At 38.5% G+C, this 21,418-nt stretch overlaps 3 protein-coding genes across 5 annotated transcripts; 1 reads left to right on the forward strand and 2 right to left on the reverse strand.

Moving 5' to 3' along the window:
- Positions 1-328: 328 nt before the first annotated feature.
- Positions 329-2,470, reverse strand: LOC131844488 (uncharacterized). Its single transcript, XM_059193395.1, has 4 exons — positions 2,297-2,470; positions 2,024-2,176; positions 1,784-1,935; positions 329-530 (listed from the first exon to the last, which is right to left on the reverse strand). The coding sequence occupies exons 1-4, from the start codon at positions 2,330-2,332 to the stop codon at positions 332-334; spliced, it is 540 nt and encodes a 179-aa protein (XP_059049378.1). The 5' UTR covers positions 2,333-2,470; the 3' UTR covers positions 329-331.
- A 3,986-nt stretch (positions 2,471-6,456) lies between these two features.
- On the reverse strand, positions 6,457-19,938 carry LOC131844357 (very-long-chain (3R)-3-hydroxyacyl-CoA dehydratase 2). Of its 3 annotated transcripts, none has more exons than XM_059193219.1 (5): positions 19,768-19,938; positions 19,449-19,573; positions 19,010-19,127; positions 7,817-8,046; positions 6,457-6,763 (listed from the first exon to the last, which is right to left on the reverse strand). In XM_059193219.1, exons 2-5 carry the CDS (start codon positions 19,538-19,540, stop codon positions 6,514-6,516), a joined length of 690 nt encoding a protein of 229 aa, XP_059049202.1. In that variant the 5' UTR covers positions 19,541-19,573; positions 19,768-19,938; the 3' UTR covers positions 6,457-6,513. The 3 variants fall into 3 exon arrangements, with proteins under 3 accessions (XP_059049202.1, XP_059049204.1, XP_059049203.1); XM_059193221.1 differs by having other exon boundaries at positions 19,846-19,937; XM_059193220.1 differs by having other exon boundaries at positions 19,842-19,937.
- Positions 13,033-13,541, forward strand: LOC131844360 (uncharacterized). Its single transcript, XM_059193224.1, has one exon. It carries the CDS (start codon positions 13,033-13,035, stop codon positions 13,462-13,464), a length of 432 nt encoding a protein of 143 aa, XP_059049207.1. The 3' UTR covers positions 13,465-13,541.
- Positions 19,939-21,418: the final 1,480 nt, after the last annotated feature.

A 21,418-nucleotide genomic window follows, 5' to 3' on the forward strand; every position in this document is an offset into this window, starting at 1 on the left:
TGAATTTTAAATTATGTGATATCACACCGTGGCGGTAGTGGCATCTTTTTATAGCACAGAGGATAATGAAGGTTAATCTACCATGGAACATTGCTAGCTAGCATTAGCTACTAGTCTACATTATTAACAATCCAGTTTTCTACAATATTGTTTTAGTAGATGAGGAACTACGTTCTCGCTTCCAGGTGACTTTGAAAATTAATTGGGCTCCTTAGCATAAAAATAAAATAAGACAATATTATTTTTTCAGAACTTTATTCATCTTAAATAATAATAAACATCTACTTTTTTGTATATATATATATATATGTAGGTATACAATTCTAATTTTTCAATTAAAAGATTCAATAAATTGGATTACATTCCTAATATTCCTGTTGATTTCAGTGAGGCCCTCGTTGATGGCGTTGCGAATATTAATTTCTACAACCTTTATTATAGTTGTATCAAAGATCCTCGTGAATGTACGGATAACGGGGTTCACCAACCAGTCGGTCAATATGTTACCAGTCAAACGGACGCGAAGACGGCTGAAATAGTATATTTCAAATTTTATTGATATAAAATATCTTTGTTAGAACTTCTTTCACACATTATCAGTATTCAATATTGGATTTTTATCTATTCTTTTTTTATTACCTAACAAGGTTCGGTAATTACTCACTCCTAATTTAAGAGAAAATACATATACATACATACTACTAAAAATAAGTTATACTCGTATATTAAATTACTAAAATCTTATTCATAATACATTTATGAAGATTGATTAAATGACAATGAAAAACAAGATTACTAGCCACTTAACAAAGGTGATAATGTTTTATCTACTACAATCAATGAAATATGTAATAATCAATTAAACATGTGACATGACAAAATTCAAAGGATAATGCTGTCATTATTCTCTGTTGTATTGTCACATTATTGCTTATAAGTTTTGTATGTAGTAATTAATCGTATCGTAATAACAATTAGGTATTATTTATTCCTATTTCTGTACTAATATACCTACTTGTATTATACGGAAGTATGCTTAAGGCTCGGTGGTTCTTATATAGTCGTAAAATGAATAGGTACAAAAATATTACAAGAAAGGCATTATCCAGATTTTTTACCATCACAGTACCTATATGTTAAATCGGAATCGCTTTTTACACTGTTATGGTTTTTTTGTAAACATCTAATTATAACTAGGTAGATGTATTTAAGTGTTTACAAAGGAAAGGAACTGAAAAAATATATTTGTAATCTCTTTATATTTAGAACTTAATAATACCTATAGCGACAAGACCGCCTTTTGTTATAACATTTCTATATACTCATAAAGAGTTTATTATTATTGTTATCATCAATATATTTTTTTATACTTTTATGCGTCAAAATTGTGTATACTTAATAAAATAAAAAGAAAGGAGTCGAAAAAATTGTAGATCCTAAGTACTTTACAATATTCACTATTGTTACCTAGCCTATATTAAAAATATAACATTTTATTAAATTATTTATTATCTAATACAAAGTCTAGTGTGTGTTTGACGACCTCAGTGGTTTAGCGATTTTGCACACCCCTTTACTTCCGATGATCGCGGGTTCGATTCCTCGACGGTTCCTGAATATTATTTTTATAACGGTCTAGGTTCTATGTATAGGTAATATTTATATAATTACAAAATATATCTTTTTATATTAGTTGTCTAGTAACCATAACAAAAGTTCTGCTTGGGTTAGGACTAGATAATATTATTATTATTTTTCAGAAAATACAAGTATTATTACATACCCAATATCTGTGAGAGAGAACTGTTGAAGATGTATTTCGTCGTTGTTGAAATCAATGAGCAGATCCACAATGACCACAAAACGGTTGAGGGAACCTACGATACCTCCAGTAGGGCCGATGTTCATAACTTTAACCAGGTATTTGTACACGAACTAAAATATAATAATGTGATTATTGAATCCTGATGTAAATACCTATGTAATTAGTAAAACCGTGGCATAAATGGTCCTGTCCACATACCTCTAAGTTCCTAAACTGCAACTGAACGCGTACACGAACCATCTTGGCGAAATAATTAATTGTCTGGTCACCAGAGCGGTCCACGTTAGTCAAGCCCGTCATATACCCATCATGGATCTTTAGCCAAGCACTGTAGGTGATCAAAACTGGCCTCTACAATAATACAAGGAAACATATTTGAGCAGGAGTACACTATAAAACGAATTTGATTTTCGCTATTACTTTAAATATAAAATTATTCGTAGATAATAATTATGAAAATTACACATTTACCACTTCAAATCCTTCAACAACGTCCGGTAGTTCCATGGGATCAAGACCGTTTTCTTGAATGAAAGGTACGAGCAAAGATATCGTATTATCCACATAGTCGTTTATGATAGCGTTCAACCCCAAGCTGCGACTTTCACTGTAATGATTAAATTTAGAGAAACATTATTAAAATGCCAATTTTCTTATATAATTTGGCAAATGAATTACGAGTATGCACTATAATTCCTATATAGTAAAACGATACATCCCTATAGATATATTAAGGCGGTAGGTGCCAATTCGTTTTCAATGTAGACAAATTATTGGGATACTGCCTTACTGCCATTTACTTTTCTTGACAAATATTTTTTAGATACCTGAAAACTAATGGTTCTTTTATCGTTCGTTAAAACATACAGACCACCTTCTTTTGTTTCGGTCTAATGGGCTGAATTCGATATTTAATTATACTGACATACCTGCATATCACCAGTACTGATATTACTGTACCTACACTATGTGCGGTATAGGAACCTCATAATATGTCCACCTCCAAGCTTTTAAGTAAACGATTCTTGTCTCTGAGCTAAGTACTTTTTGTTATAGGAATATCCAGCAGCTCTAATTTGTGGTCTCATATTAGGCATAAGTATTAAATTATGTACGTACAAAAGCTTATACTTTTACGGCGTTATAATTTATCATATAGGTAAATGAATAATATTCATGAGATAATCCAAAACAAATTCAATAGAAATTATTTAACGTAATATAATTAAATTGAAAATGTAACCTTTTAAAATCGTACAGAAGATATAGTTAGGTACTTACTCATCGTTCAATAGTTTAGAAACAAGTCCGCCTTTGAGTTGTTCCGCCTGGACGGCAGTCACTAGGAGGGCGATCACCACACCAATATATTTACTCATTTTAACTTGAACTCGTAGTCAACACTCAGGTTAGCTAACATATTTTCAATTATATATAATACGTTGATCTAGAGATAGAACTGATATTAAAATTCTTATCAAAAATGTTTTTTTCAAATCAACGTGGATCTTACTATAATTCTAATCATAATTAATTTGTTTACACTAGCCTCCTTCTGATTTGATTATTTCATCATTAAAACTACGTAGGTACCTACTTATTTTTCATTCACAAATAATATAAAGGTGGCAGGCAAATTTCAAATTTAAATGCTCAAATTTTGTTATGTACATTTTTCTATATAAAACCAAATAAAACTTTTAAAATTGTAATATTTGGGTATATATACTACTGCTGCGCTAATACACTTACTAAAATAAATACATATACGACGTAACAGTGTCCTGAGTATGCTGAGCAACAACTTAATTGATAGGTACCTGAAGGTCGCTCACATTGCAATTTCCGTAGACCCTCACTAATAGATTATACTTATTTTATAGATAAAGCAACAAGTTTTTTATTTAAACATAATGTGCAAGAGCACAGTGCGTTGTGAAATACATAGAACGGGCAGCTAAAGGAATTTCCAAGATCTGCAGGATCTGTAAAGTATAAGTGAAATCACTAGTATTCTAAGCATCAATAGGTAACCTATACTATTAAATAGATCATAGGTGTGATTCATTTCCGTCATGGTTGTATACTAGGTATATATACTTATCTATCTACCGAGATAAGGTAGACACCAATACAAATACCAAGAAAACTTTACCACCTATAAAACTGTCAAGTTGATGTAAGTAGTTGAAACTGAGAACAAAGATTTCAAACATCATTTCCACGTCGTGGTACCTAATCTCTAAGTCTCTATTTCTGCATAAAACAAATAGAGAAATATGAATTACCTTTTTAAACACATGAAAAAATTTCCACCGACCAAAAATGAGTTTCATTTATAAATTTACATATAACCCATTCGACTATCTAGTATATACGTAGTAATGATTAATATTGTTTATCGTGTCTTAATATCTATCAACAAACGGTAAATAAATATTTATATATAGGTATACCTTAATCTGCGTTTATCTAAAAGTAAAAACCAAAACAGAATTTACTTTAAGTAATTTATATACCACAAATAAATTCGTTTTTATGCTGTTTTACCTCCATTACCTTCGATACCTGCAAAATGGGATTTAGCTTAAGCTCAACAAGCAGGTATACGATCAAAATACTTATGCGTAACACTAATCGAAATGTGACACACTTCCGATCTTTAGAAAATAAGTGACCTCTGGCGGTTCTGGGATCTTGTACTTACTAATGGAATTAATATTTACTCACAAGTTATTAACTTATATACCTTGAATTTACACTATAATATGTACATATGGAGCAAGGGGAATGCTAGTATGTGCCCATGCAAATGTACCACCTCAGGTCAACTTTCAGTCAGTTTGCCCTAGAAACCATTGTGATAAATTTCGGGCTAATTTAATGGTAATTAATAACATATTGCCCTGCAGTGGTGACCCACCAGGTTGAACAGCCTGATAACAGCTAGACGAAGGCGGACACATCATACCATTATCGTCCATTAAAATTAAAAATCTATGTGAGTAATTAAGTATAACAGCCGAACAGCCTTCTTAGAGACCATGGATTAACAGTGCGGGAGCCGGTTCCAACGTATAACAGAAAGGGACAGGGACTTGTGATCCGGGTACAGACTTAAGGGACACTAAGTAACAGAGTGTCTTAGTAGGCTTTGATTATATTAATGTGTGTTATAATTAAGTGATACCTGTGCAGGTGGTGGTGCACGTAGGTGACGGCCACGCCGCCCGCGCTGATGGCCCGTCGAGATTAAATAATCTCTCCCACCACCAATAAAAATAATTTCCAATGATTCTATCAATAATTGATGCTACAATAATATGTTATTTTGGTTATTGTTTATTACAATTTGTAACTATGATGTAATTAAAATTTAAACAATTATTTGATAAAAAATATATATTCAATGTCATGACCATAGCCCACTTTAAATAAATTATTTTTACAGAATAACAATAAAACTAACATCCCATCCCATCCACCTTATTCGAGAATAAATACAACAATATGTAATTTAAAATTACAAGAATCATACCAACATAAAAATAAGCATTTTATAAATGAATGACGACTATTATTGCATTTGCATATTTGGTACCCAGCAAAGCGGTAGGTTGGTATTTTAATAAATTTTAATATAATATAACACACATAATAGTGAAATAAACTTAATAATAATAATCTGTTATTTTTATATCTTTCGCTTAAAGAATGACAGTGTCCAAAAACGTACTGCAAATAAAGACAATTACAAAAGTAATGACATGTTTACATGTACACGTCTTATATTTGTTATAAATACATTAATTTTACAACATTGGTTCCTGAAATTTTAATCATGACACTGCTTTGGTGTGTGACACTTTATAATGAAAATTAAACTTCAAAAATGTTCTTTATGATTTAGTAAATGTTAAATAAATAATTAGTTCTAAATATAGTTTACGTATATTTATAAAATGCATAACAAATTAAGAAAGTTATAGCTAGGAGTCTCTCCTGGCTATGCCAGTTTTAACAATATACATTACGCTTATGTCTATCTGGAATGACGTATATTTCAAGCGGCGAAAGAATCATACACGTGTAGTGGTCCCGAAAATTACTAATATAACTACTGTGTCCAGATACACACAAACTCACAAAATTCTCTTTATATTAGCATATTGGTGGAGATCATGTGACCTTTAAACTTAGGTATATGTATACCTACGAACTTTTGTAAAAAAATTACATCCTACAGTAACTGTACATTTTATTTATAAAACTTGTGCAATCGTTGCGCGATCAAGTGCAATAATCTAGATAAAGAATACGTAGAGATTGGCAAAGCAAAAGATAAAAAACTATGTCATAGCGAAATAGATGAGAAATAATTCCGTACCAGTTATTGAACGAAATAAATTATGTTTACTGCTGTATTATATAAAGTGTATCTGTTAGTTACGTAAGTAAAATTGTAACTAAAAACTTGTAAAGGAACTAAAATAGTTTTATTTTACCTATTAAATTGGCAGTTATTTTTATACACCATAATAAATAATAATAGAAAAAATCAAACAACAGAAATAGATTAAACTAAAAAAAAATAGATTTCCATACTATTGCACATGTTTTTTTATTGAACAATACAATATAGTATATTCGAATTTCAATACTGAAAACATTCAATTTATTAGCTATGTTTACTCAGTTTTGCATTTATTTAGCATTTTTCTCCTCTGAGACAGCATATGGCCAAAAAGTACAGGGAATAGTGGAATATATAAAATCATATAGAATATTACAAAGTAGTAATAATTAAAAAGTATGTTCCAATCATTGGGCATGGTCATAGTAAATATATTCTTTTCGGCAATCTCGTCCAGTGCATGATACATACATAAAAGTTCCCCGGTTATTCCCAAGGGGTAGAGTATTAGAAATGTGCTGTATCTGAAAAAAGAAATAATTATAATTAAAAAATGCATGAATGATTACTTCATATTTCACAGAATAATATAACCGCAACTGTGTTTGTATAATAATTATAAATGTAGTTCATTTCTTTAAATAATTTCATAACATAGGATAGCCTACATAAATAGGATATAAAAGGCTAAACCAATTACTACCAGTTAACCTATGGCTTGAGAGGAATTCTTAAATGCAGCGCCTAATTAATATAGAGCAGATAAGAAGTATCATGTCAGAGCAATCACAGAGCAAAATGAGCTAAGTTTGCTGCAAAAAAAATTGAGCTCGATTTCGCTAATAACAGGGCAACCTAAAGTTATTCACTGTGCTACCTGATCCTATATTGCTACTGATTTAGTGTCGCATCTAGGCCCTTTTATGAAACATTGAATTAAGCATATCGACAAAACTTTTGTTTCTTTATATATTGCGGATTATTTTATTCACCGACAATTATTGGTTACATCTACCACAAAACCCTACTAGAAATTAGAATTTCTAATTCTTACAACTAGTTTTAAATAACAAACCAGTTCAATAACTTAAAATATGTAAATAAGATATTCGAGGTATGTTTGAAAAAATAATGTCAACTGTCAATGTATATTTCAATCCAATGTGCTTGCAACCAGGCTAAACCAGGCTAAAGCCGTGTCTCACGTTGATTATTTTTGATGTTTCTAACATCGGAAACTCAGTGCAAAATATAAATCGACACAGCTTTTGAATATCGACCAAATATGTGACCTTTTAAGTCTAAGTTATTAAACCACTGGGTCACAATCTCTAAATTAGAGAATATACTAGTGACAATCGCAACTTCTCAGCATGTATTTAGTACTATTTACATTACTATGGACATAAAATGTTACATGTGACCCACATGTAACATTTTATGTCAAAATTTCATCCCAACTCGTATAGTAGTCTTTACACAAACAAAAAGATATACATACATACTGTCAGTTTTCGCTTGGTCATGATAGTTTAGGATTCTATATCTATAAATATAAAGATATAAATCGATCTTACCTTAAAAATAACAATAACCGTGGCACACCATTGACTAGATTCAAGGTATAATATCCATATCGAATTATTTCAGTGATGGACCAAGCAAACACACATAGTGCAATGCCAGGGCTGATGGTAGCACCGTAAGTGACCAGCAGAATTCCACAAACGAGAAAAACTCGAGAGTAAACTTGCATGAGAACCACAAAAACACTAGACGGCACTAGCCCTACCGCCGCATGTAACACCTGAAAAAAAAAAGAAAACCTAATTTATTTTTTATCCGTAAAATTTTTCACTGTACGATTCTTTAAAATAGTTACTTTAACGTTTTACTTATAAAAGCAATACCTAAGTATTGAATAATTGATAGTTTCGTTATTTTAACGCCTTGGTACATATCTCACTTCCAATTGACGCGGGTTCGAGGGCTTTCCAATTTGTTGCTTGTTGAGTTTACCGTTGGTCGTGTGATCCTCTGTGAGATTCCGGTTCGCCGTCGAGTCTCCAGAGTGAGCCCCGCAACTGGTGCCCACTTGCGCAAATTGTTGAGAGCGATACAGTGCGTAATCCAGCTACACAAAGTGTACTTTGTCTAGCGAGAGAACGCGCTAGGATTGTAGACCGAATTTGTTGACGCAAATTCGTTGCTGCAATCCACTTGCGACTGTCTTACAGTGCGACCACCTGCCCTTTCAAGGCGGAATTCCCTACTTTTCGGTAGGTTCGTCGTGGGGTTCCAGCCCCCACACCACCCTCTCCCACCCCTCCAGTCTCCTTTCCTAGTACATCACCCGTTCGTGTCGTGATGTCGCAAAGGGGCAAAGCCCCCAGGAAACCTCCTGACAGGGGAGCTCCCCGAACTGTCGTGCGTCGGGATCTGAGGAACCCGACCAAGCTGGTCCCCGCCACTGAGCTGGGGACCTTCCACGCTCGCCCGGCATCCAAGGGCACCCCCTCTGCCCTCGCGGGAAGCGGCAATGATGCCGCCGACCGGGAACCAGGCAGAGGGGAAAGATGCGCGCAACCTGGCCCATCCAAAAGACGCGCACCGCCGTCGCCGACCTCGCCCGCTAGAGGCGACAAACGGAGGGACGTAGAGGAGTCCCCCCCCGCGACCTCGACCTAGTGAAGGCGCCGCCGACGCCGAGAATCCGGCTCGTGGACAAGGGCTACCAACCCCTACCGTCCCAGTCGGGTACCGTGCGGCGAAAGCCCTCACCCCCTCCGCGCTCACCCCCCCCCCCGCCGGATAGCGGGAGCGAGGAGGAAGGGGAAGACAGGCGTTTTTACGGCGACGTACATGCGTCGCCTGCGACCTCGCCTGAGCCTTCGCCAGCACCCTCGCGTGTGCCCTCGCCGCTACCTCGCTCCTATACGCTAGATAGGGGCGAGTATCATGCCACGTCATATGCGGCACTTGAATCGGTGCCACAATCGCCCGAGCCGATGCTCCCCCCCGTCCCCTCGCCGCGACGACGAACCCCGCCGTCCTTTGCGGCAGTAGTGGCAGGCCCCGCCACCCCAACCCCCGCCACCACGGCTCCAGCCCCGCAAATGCCCTCACAGGGTAAGGTCGCCGATACGGGCGTAGAACCCGCCACAGGGCGAGGCAAATACCCCCCCATAGTGGTAGAACGCCTCCCTAACTGGACGCGCCACTTCGACCAGCTCAGGCGCGTCCTGGGGGAGGCTCCAAATGCACGACCCTTCGGCAGTGGGGTCAGATTCCTGCCAAGGACGGACGACGAATTCCGAGCCGTCCAGAGATACCTCATAGAAGCCAGCGAGAAGGACCCAACTATAAGTTGGTACTTCTACAGTCTGGCCTCGGAACTGCCCACCAAGGTGGCGATACGGGGCCTCCCCGCCGACACCCCCAATGAGAGGATAGTGGATGCCCTACAGGATAAGGGATTCGGAGTGCGACTGGTGCGGGGTATTCCTGCCCGTCGCGGTCGTCCCGGCTGTATCTTCCACGCTCAACTCGACCCCATGGACAGGGATGAGCTCGCACGCTTATATGCGGTGGACGAGCTCCTGTACATGCGTGGTGTCGTCGTTGAAGCGTGGAAGCCGGCATCTGTGTTGCCTCAGTGCCACAGATGCCAGGCATTCGGCCATGCGTCGGCCAATTGTCACCGGCCCGTCAAATGCGTTCGCTGTGGTGGGGAGCACCCGGCGGCGAACTGCGACAGGCCGCGTGACCAAAAGCCGACCTGCGCCAATTGCGCAAAGCCGCACACCGCCAACGACCGGAAGTGCCCGGTGTACAAAAGAGAGGCCCGGCAGAGGGGAATCAAACCCCGTCCCCCCGTCCCCACTGCGACGTCGATGGCGCCCACGGCGCAGCAACGGCGGCTCAACAATCCCACCGCGGCGCCTCGTACATACGTCGCCCAGGCTCCCCCTCCCGTAATAACGGTCGAGGAAACCGCTGGCGCCAACCTAATGGCGCCGGCTAACGAACCGACGCAACGAGGCGCCGACGCCGGTGCAATTAAAAAGCGCCGCCGCCGAAGACGCGGCAAGAAGAGGCGCGGAGATGAGCCAGTGACGGCATCAACCCCAATCCCCTTCCTACCTGATCCCACCCCAATATTTGCGTACAACGTACCCCCCTCCCTTCCCATGCATGCCGTCCCAAATCAGGGCCCGCGTGCAGCGCCACGTCGCCGCCAGGCGGCGCCACCGGCACACAATGTGCCGAGAGTGGCTTTCAAGCCGCTTTTGGCGGACGTAAGACGCGCACCTCCCGCGCCTCCCACATACACCGCATACCCCGCGCCGCGTTCGGCACGCGCCGCGCCCGCCCCCTTCACACAAGCGCCCGTCGACAGAGCACTGAACATGCTTATTAGCCTGTTGACGGAGCTGCATACTATGCTCGCGGCCGGCGCAGATACTAAGTCGGCGGCATTAAATGGATTGGCCAAAATCCAACAGTACACAAATGGCGGGTACTAGCCTGCGCATTGTGTACTGGAACCCCGGGGGAATAAAGGATACAGTCCAGGACCTCCGTCTCCTAGCTCGCACCCAGGATGTGCACATCATACTCCTGGGTGAAACGAAGCTCACAGAAAAGGAGACGTTGAGGGTGCCTAACTACCACGTGTATAGACGCGACGAAACGTCACCGGCGGGCATTGCGTACCGCGGTACGGCGGTACTAGTCCGTCGAGACGTAGTCCACGTGGAGTTAGAGCGCCCCGAGTTCCGCGTCATGCGCTCCATAGGAGTCAGCATCAACGTCGACGGCGCGGAACTGAAGGTCCTGGCAGCTTACCGTCCCCCGGGACTGGATTTCAGCCCCTCCGATGTCCGGAACGTTCTGGATGGGAGGAGTCCCACCCTGCTTATGGGCGACCTAAACGCGAAGCACACGGCTTGGGGTTCCCGTCTGTGCTCGCCGATAGGTCGAAGACTCCTCCAGGATTCGCAGATCCACGGGTACGAGGTGTTGGGCCCAGCGCACCCAACCCACGTACCCTCAAATCCCACACATAGCCCAGACGTTCTGGACATTGCCCTAGTGCAGGCTGTGCCTTGCCCGGTCTTACTGGAGGTGCTGTACGACCTTGACACGCAGCACCTCCCAGTTCTAGCCACGCTTGACCTCTCCACCACCACCACACCGACGAGACCGTCGAGGCGGCGGATGGATTGGCGTGTTTTTCGCGCAGAATTGGAGCATCTACACCTCGACGGCGAACTATCATCGCCAGCGGGTGTCGAAGCCGCCTCCACACTCATAACGGAGCGAATTCGCACCGCAGTGGAGGCGGCAACTACCACAATAAACGTGGCTTCTCGCCGTCGAGAGGAATTGCCACACCATCTGCGCGAAAAACTCGCCCGGAAAAAGAACCTCCGTCGCCTATGGGCCCGAACCCGCTGCCCGCGGGTCAAGCGTGAGCTCAACTGCCTTGCTGCAGAGCTGTCGGAGGGAGTGCGGGATTGGCGTGGAGCCGCCTGGGAGGGTGTCATATCCCGGGCCGGCGAACACGATACCGACCTGCACAAACTCAATCGACAGCTCACCAATGCACGACCCCCCGTCTGCCCGTTGCTTGACGAGACGGGCAGACGTCGTTACGCAGCCCAAGACCGGGCAGAAATCCTGGCACAGCACTTGGAGGGGCAATTCACGGCCAATCCAATAGCCGCCGACGCACCCAGCACTGTCGTCGAGCACCACGAGCGAGTCGTACGTCGCGTATGCGATTTCCGTACCGCTCCGTCGCCGGACGTAAACGAAGTGAGCTTCGTTTCGCCCGGCGAGGTAAGGCGGCTCGTCAGCCGCCTGCCGAAGCGCAAAGCGCCCGGAGCGGACGGGATCAGCACCGCAGCGCTCGCACAGCTGCCCCGTAGAGCCCTAGCGTGTCTAGCGAGGCTCTACAACGGCATACTCCGGACCGGCCACTTCCCTACCAACTGGAAGTTGGGTAGTCATAGTCCTCCCGAAACCCGGCAAGGACAAGCGCCTGCCGGCAAGCTACCGGCCCATCACTCTGCTCTCGCACGTAGCAAAGTCGTTCGAGCGCCTCCTGCTCCGCCGCCTGAGACCGACTCTGTCGCCTCGCGACGAGCAGTTCGGTTTCAGAGGCGGACACTCGACGACTTTGCAGCTGACGCGCGTGCTCCACCATATGGCTGTCGAGCACAACCGCGGCCACTACACGGTCGGCGTATTTCTCGATATAGAGAAGGCGTTCGACCGTGTGTGGCACGACGGTTTGGTGTCGAAGTTGCTCGACACCAACACGCCGTCAGCATACGTGCGAGTAGTGGACTCGTTCCTCTCGGGCCGGAGCTTCTATGTTTCGGTCGAGAACTGTGATTCTACCACACGCCCAATTGCCGCCGGAGTCCCGCAGGGCAGCTGCATTTCGCCAGCGCTCTACGCGACGTACACAGACGACATCCCCACCTTGAGGGATGAGCTCCGAGAGGGAGAGAGGGATGTCGTCCTCGCTCTTTTCGCCGACGACAGTGCCTTTCTTACGTCGTCTCGCCGAGCCTACGCAGCCGCTCGCAAAATGCAGCGGCTGTTGGACCTGCTCCCCGAGTGGCTGGATAAGTGGCGTATCACCGTTAACGTAGGTAAAACGGTGGCGCTGCTTACCCGCCCCGGGTGCAAATGCCCGCCGCCCCTCTTACTGAGAGGCCAACCCATCCAGTGGGAGCGCACAGTGCGTTACCTAGGGGTGGAAATCGACCGGTCGCTGCGTATGACGCCGCAGGTGGACCGGGCTGTTACCCAAGCCAAGGCTGCGCGCGCTATGCTGCGACCAGTCTTGCAATCCAGGCTGCAGCTGCGGACGAAAGTAGGCATTTATAAGACCTACATTCGTTCGCGGCTCACATATGCCGCCCCCGCATGGTACGCACTGTGCTCGGCCTCACAGCGGCGGAGACTGCAGGTCCAACAGAACGCCGCCCTCCGTCTGTGCACAAATGCCGGACGGTACGTCCGTAATGACGTGATCGCCCGCGACCTCAAGGTCCCATCGGTGGAGCAGTTCGTCGTCCGGTTGACGCGCGCGATGTTCTCGCGCGCGGACAGCGGGCGCGAAGCGCACCTGCGCGACCTCGCCCCTCTCCACGCGCGCCCACCGGACGCCACTCGCGCGCTCCCGCGCGACCTACTCTCCACCGAGTGATCACGTCATTTACGTGACGTGGCGGCGTTAAGCCGGCTCGGCGAGCGACTTAAACAGTCCTCCCACACGACTCCCTCAGCCGGCTGCTGGGAAGCAGCCGGCTGAGGCCGGCCGGTAAACGAACGACGCTGGGGTGGCACACCCCAGCAGTACGCCCGGGCAAAGAGCTTATGCTCGAGGCCCGCACCCGGCGGTCCGTAAGGACCAGCGGACGACCTCGACCGACCGGGTTCGATTCTATACGATACAAACATTTGTATTGTTATTGAGTACAATGTTTGTATAAGCCCGGCTGCTTTATATGCATTCAAAAACTTCTTTAAAAATAATTCATGTCAGTCAAATCTTCATCGATTCCGTTTCAGTACCATCCGAAAGCCACTGATCTATTACGTAGGTAGATACCGGTGCCAAAATAAGCCACCGTGGGTCCTGTAGCAAATTCTTTCAAGAATGTATGTGTTCTTAAGTCTGGATTTTTAACTAGGAAGACTTACAAATGACAAATTTTGAAGAATTAAAAACTCGGGTTGGCCTTATTTTGAAACAAAAAAATATTTAAAGATACATATATATATTTATTGTATTATAAATATCCGAAACAAATGAAATAAATTAATTATTTGTGTTATATTCAAACAAGAGTTATTGCGCGAGGCCCGTAGTATTTGCGACTCTCGCTACTAAGCTAATTTGGCACTGGTTTGGTGGATACCTACATATATACTTACATACAAAGTAAACACCATACACATTAACATTGAGCCTTAAATAGTCTCGTTATCGTAACCGTTTATTTATATTATTGAATCTTTTACTAATATTATAAGCTGAAAATTTTGTTCCGACTGAACGCGATAATTTTAGAAATGGTTCAAATTGAAAACTTATTTTAGTGGTGGACAGCCTATATCATCGATAAAGGTTATATAATATAACAACACGCTACGACTCATAGGAGCAGAGCATCAATAAAAAATGCAAATGAGTACATTTACTTGACAGTTACATGTATATGTATATTAAAATGCTATAGGTATTATACCTAATTTATGTTTCTCAGAGTCTAAGCTAACGTTATATTACATAAAAAGTTGAGATTAAGCAGTTTAATATCAGAGTCGAGTTATACAATAATATACGAGTTAAAAATTCTACAAATAAGTATTTCATCACTTAATTGTCCTTATAATTGTCAACACATACATATCAGGTATATGATAATACTTTATGTAAATCGTTGGTGTAGATGATGTTATTTTTTTTTTTTATTTATACGGACAATTAGAAATCATTCTTTTTATTTTCTCACACGTTAAAAGGGAGTCCACGAAATGTGACACCTTAAGTTACGTTTTAAAAACAGACAGTAGATACTTGCTTCAGAATATTTAATAAGCCGTAATTCGATATTGTATTTCTCTCATTATTTCTTACTTATAAGTAAATAAAATAATTTTATTTAAATGTATTTAAAAATATCTAGCATACACTTTCATAGAGTGTACATCCACTTTTCTTTTTTATTGTACAATAGGAAAATAATTACCGAACTTAAACCGTAACATGGTACCTACTGTAATATATGTACGGAAGGTGTGTGTGAATACATATACATACATGTCTAAATATGTATATTACATGACAAAAAATAGGACACCGTTTCCACAAGCAAAGGGACTAGCAAGGAGACCCTAAAAATACGCCGATACACGTACTTCGTAAAGGTTGATCATGACATCATATTACATATAACATCCGGTGAAAGTAGACTGGCCACTAACAGAGGCTCAGCCGAAATAGCTCTCGGAGCCGTCGAGACAAGTTACCAATTCGGATAGCTGCGTACAACAACCAGTATTCCCAACTGTGAGACGTATGGACGGACAGATACGGTTGCAACATATTTGCTGATAGTGTGGCAAATAAAAGGAAAATAACTACACAGCTAGTCCAGTAAAACTAGTTTTCTTAGTTCAGTCAAGGCTTCGACTACAGGCATTTTTAATTTTCCTGCAATTACAGTAGTAATCGACGTTTAAAAGTGTTGATCTGCTTTATCAGTCAATTATTGAAATCAATTAAACAATATATAATAAACGATAACCTGTCGTGACCTCAAAATTCAATTATAGAATAGATTGCATATTTTTGCGTATAAACCAACCAAAACTTTTTCAACAAGACCTACTTCATACTTTACTTTTAAAATTTAGGTACCAATAATTTTTTATATACCAATTTTTCAGTGATAGTTTATTGGGAATTTTACATGAAGTGAGATAAACATTCCAAATACATACAATAAGCTTACTGAATGTATCAAATTCGGAATGATCAATTAATACTTTTTAAGCATTAATTGATCATTCCGAATTTGTATATAATTATCTGCATATGTATGTATGTTACTTATGACAATCAATAAATTCAAACTTAAGGAACTTTGGTATTAAAGCTCTTATATACATTTTTATGTAACAAGACTCTCCAATATCCTTATTACCATAATTATATTATATTCTATTATACTTACATACTATACATTCACAGTAAAAAATCAGCTATGCATTACAACCCACACCTAAATACTACTTTCTATTCTACTTTCCGGCACTTTGATGAGAGCGGTCATACTGATAAATATTTGGAACTTCACGAACATACTATCAAGTAGATATAATTTTTAATAACATATTTATCTGAAACTTGCTTTATGATTAATGTAACGTTAACTTTCTATGTATCATTTTTAAGATAAGGGAATATTTATTAAAGTTCTCCTATACATAATATTCTTGGTATGTATTGTATAGACTTAAACTTAATATAATACAATAATATTAGTAAAAAAAATACCGTTACTTTTAATTGCAAAACTTTACATACTACAATAGTAGGCAAGTACCTAGGCGCCTGCGCTCCGTTTAATTGGTATAGGTATGTATAATACATTATATTTAATTTATTAATATGTTTAGCTGGAATAAGGACAAGCCGTAATAAAAATATAGAAAAAACATACGGAAATTAATATGCAATTATTCATATAGTTGCCTAAGCGACGGTCGCAGGAAGCGTTGTCTTTTTTCTATGTTCAACCCATGAGAGCGCAGTGAACGGTGGAAAATTTTGCACTTTATATGTCTACATAGATCCAATGACGTCATTCGGATGTTTTGCCAATCTTCTAATTTATTTGGACTTTGTACTTTTCAAGGTTGACTCCTAAAGCTACCTTAAATTGACTAATAAAGATATTATAGATTACAACTACAAAACATACCGTTAGCGATATAGTAAAAACTGTTGCTTTTGTATATTGATATATTCTTGACTGGTAATGCAAATGGGTATGTATACAATTTACTTGTACTTGACAATTATTTAAAGGTAAAATTTAAATTTCGTTTTATAAATTGTTAATAACTAACATACGGTGTGATTATCAAAGAAACTAACAAAAGTAGGTATGTAGTATCGATACGTAAATATGTTTACATACTTAATATACAACATGTTAACATAAACGACCTATATACGACACTAAAATCAGAGGCAATATCAGAACAGAAGTTGTATTGGAGGTGAAATCGACTACAACTAAAACGCAGTACAGTCAACCTTGATTTCGACACAGCAGTCAGTGTATAAGCAGCAATCCAGGACGCTCCCCATCACTACTCCGGTGTGGTCCCATGATTTTAGTCAGTGTGTAGGTCGTAATAGAGCTAATGTATATTTCCGATAAAAGTCGGACGGCCCGTGCCGCCAATGCTGGTCGATTGACGCATCGGTGGTACACGTACGTGTAAAAGCCGTCCTAATATAATAGTTTCAGAATATTTTCCATAAAAGTCGGACGGACCGTCCCGACGACGCTTTTCGATTGGCCTTTAGAAATGCGCCAATCAAACAACGTCGCGGCACGGGTCCTCCGAACTGGTCCCGAACCTAGGTTAAACTAACGGTACATGAATACCATTAAATATGCGTTACTAGCTGAGCCCGCGGTTTCACCAGTGTCAAATGTATAGCCTATATGTTATCATGATATATAAGCCATATTACTGTAAGTTTCATCAAATTCCATTGAATAGTTTTTGCGTGAAAGGGTAACAAACATCCATGCATACTCACAAACATTAGCGTTTATAATATTAATAATAAGATTAAGTTCGATTACATTTATGTTGATGGAACACAGATATCGTAAAAAATCTAAATGTTGGTCAAATTCGTATAAAAATTCGATATGCAGGGTGATTGATGACCAGCAACCTTGTTTAATACTATTTAGAGATAAATGCATCAATGTCTGACGACCACCGTTAGTATAACCGTAAGTAAGGCCAAAGGCAGACAACAAAAAATACATTTACATATATTTTTAAAACAATGCTCATTATGTTTGTTACAATGACACAGCAGGTTTCTAATGATTTTGTTATGCAAAGATCCTGACATCTTTACAACACCAGGAGCTGATACGACTAAATAGTGACTTCATAATTAATGTTATGTGAAATAACAAAGGTCAATGCGTTAATTAACATGTTTATAATAATCATTCATTTACAGTACTGTAAACAGAAGACATTTTTACCTACTGTATTTAATTTTAATGCCTTTATAAAAACTGAATTAAAATTATATACCTACACATGAATAAGTGATATACACAACATCCCTATCTAGATAAACCTAAATATGTTTAAAAAAAATTAAATGTAGAATAAATTAATAAAGATCAACACGCCAATAAAACGAATATAAAAAGGAAACATGAAGTATCGTCAACATTTAGTGAAGACACCCTATTACTTCGGATGCTAACGGGCCTGACTACCTCGAACAGGTAGTTGTATTCAAAACCATGTAGCCCTTGTTATTATTTTCATTCATTTTCCCACGATATTCCTTGTTGATATGGTGTAGCTAAAAGTAACCGAGAAGCATAAAAACGAGAGAATACAAGTTTAATAGTGATAAGAGAAACTTAAATAAATCTCTAGAATCTTACTGGTCTCCAGTCTGGTTTTATCCTATAAATCCCAAGTAAATTATTACATCTTTGTCAGCTTACATGTCATTTGAACATTAAAACAATACAGGAGATATATAGGATATATAAAAAAAATACAGGACATAGCTATTTGGCTTTGGCTTTAAGTTATATGTACGCTATTAGGATTTAAGAAATGTAAACTCTCAAGTTATCAACCATTTCAGTTATTAAGTAGGTATCCATCATAATACAGTGTCAAAATCAATATTAATTGTTGACTGATGGCTTTTGATATCTAAATACATTGTTTACCAGCAATACTCCTTTCACTAATGAAGATTACCATTACATTATTAAAAATATAGTAAGAAGACAAGTATTATACTTATAATGTGATCAAAAATGCTTAAGGAAAATCTTTGTCTGTCTATATAACCTACACATTGAAACTATATACTTAATAAAATATTATTAATAATTTAATCTATATAGATGAGGTAAATCACTTGTAAATACAATATTAAGAAGGTTACATACCTCAAGCACAGCAGCATTCTGAAAGATGATGACTGTCCATTTGATTTGAGGCCAAAGTGTATCAAGTGTCCCCCTATCCAAGAAGTGAATCGCTGTATTCAACAGTAAATATGTCCATCTAGAAATAAACAGATTTTCTAAAATATTTTTCATTCATGACATATTTTTCTATAACAACCAACTACAATTTAATAATTAAAAATATTATTACAAATACGGTAATTGATATAAATTACGAAAGCACATTAAATTAATGTGGTTCAACTAATTAATAATTAATTTTGGTATTTATAACTAAATTATCTAAGTACCTACCCGTAATAATGCATAATTTTAGTATTTAGTGAATGCGAAATCATTACGTAAGTAACAATAATTAAGCCTTTAATAATATTATTATATTTATTAATACTTACTTTTAATTTTATCAACCACTTACCCCAATGTTTGTACTCCATTATATGCCAGAAGGTAAAATTTAGCTATAGCCGAAGGTTCTGATTTTTTACCACTTTGCTTTTTTTCAGCCATAATTTATAATATAAATATTCTAAGATCTAATACCTAAAAATTACACAAAAATATTAACACACTTTTGTAAATGAAATATTCAGTAATACACTTATGAACATACAGTATAAAATAACAAAAGTAGTATCATCAGCAGCAATAATCTTTAGACTATAGTACTAAATTATTATTTTATATTAGGCAGTATAATGATAATCACAATAATCTAAGGGCAATATAAAACCTACCACAAATTATATTGTTTGTTTTATTAGGCACGTCACACGTGTAAAATACGTATATAAGCATAGAGGTAGTTTACCTACAAGTCAGATCAAATGATATTCATTCATTGCTCTGAGTTTGAGATCTCTGGATTACTTTACAAACAAAAATAATTTAACAACTACAAGCAAGAAAGGAACTCTCTCTACACTAGGGTTGTAAATATAATCGATTAATATATAGAGTATCGATATTTTTAAATATTTTTTTATTCATTTCAGGTTACCAGGCCAATATGATATCTTTATAATCGATAATGCTTTTTAATTTATTTCGATTTTTTCATATAAGTAGAAAAATCAAGGTGTTAAAAATAGGACCCCAGAATTGTGGTTGGGGAAAAATATACTATTATGAAAATTAATTGGTAATCTATTTTTATGCCGAATATCTCATCTATACTTTATACCTCTATACATACATATGTAAATAGAAATATCAAAAACAAATCAATCCTAAACGATTTAGTTATGTTATAAGAATAAAAAATGTAAACATGCTGAATAGTCTAAAAAATTATGCTGTGAAGAATCTAATTTAGAAACCATCATTATAAATCAATAAAAAAATTATATTAAATTAATGTGTGTATTTATTATACCTACAAAATAATTAATATATTTTTTTACTACTTGTCAACCCTAGCAAACATCAATACAGGGGGATATTACGAACAGGGTGACCAGTTTTAAATTTGTGATTGTGCTAAATAGTCGTATACATAAATAAGATGATGATGATCTACTAAAATATCCTTGTTATTGTAACGTGAATACATTGGAATAAAACTGACCGTAATATTAGTTATTTATGAAATATTCTAGAATCCTTTACTTCACTTCACTTCTTTCTACGAAATAAAATGTGTATGTGGTCTACTTGGATCTGATTACGTCACATATATATAAAATCCATAAATAAATTTAACTTTAGCGTAAATATAATTTGTTATATTTTACTTTTACTTAAACTTTATTTATTAGACAAACTTCCATTTATATACACTGTAGGTGATACATTTGATACATTGTGTTGAATTTAATTAAATTACTTTTAGAACAATGGCAAACAAAAATAGTAAAATTTACTATAACGGCAATTATAGACGTATTTTAATTATGTGTAATAAGGTCAGTACAATTTATATAAAAATGACAAATAGCTATTTGGCTGAAAAGCAGCAATTTCGAATAAATAGTTTGTCACCCTCAATACGGCCAAATACTAAGGCCTCCAAGCCACCTACATGCTACCAAAATTCAGAACTGTTATTATATGGCAACCCTAGAAAAAAAACTAGAATTAGGGATGTCAGAATAAGCAAAAACCCAAAAATGTCGATACATCGTTATATCTGTATTTCTAATAACATTCATATTGTTTTCTAATACTATATAAGTGAAATTTTATAAAAACTTTTTTTTTAATTATGATGGTTTATTTCTATCCAGCTCTTTTTATACAGTAAAGAAACACATAAAGTAACACAAAGGTCTTAGAAATGAATTAGTACATTGATCTATAAATTCCTTAGCTTTTAAGTAAATTTCTATGGTAACGAGAATGATTTAAAGAATATATATATAGTTTGACAAAAACATTTCATAAATATCG

This window comes from Achroia grisella, unplaced genomic scaffold, assembly GCF_030625045.1.
Source record: "Achroia grisella isolate CSIRO2021 unplaced genomic scaffold, CSIRO_AGI_Agris_v1 utg402, whole genome shotgun sequence".
NCBI lineage: Eukaryota > Metazoa > Arthropoda > Insecta > Lepidoptera > Pyralidae > Achroia > Achroia grisella.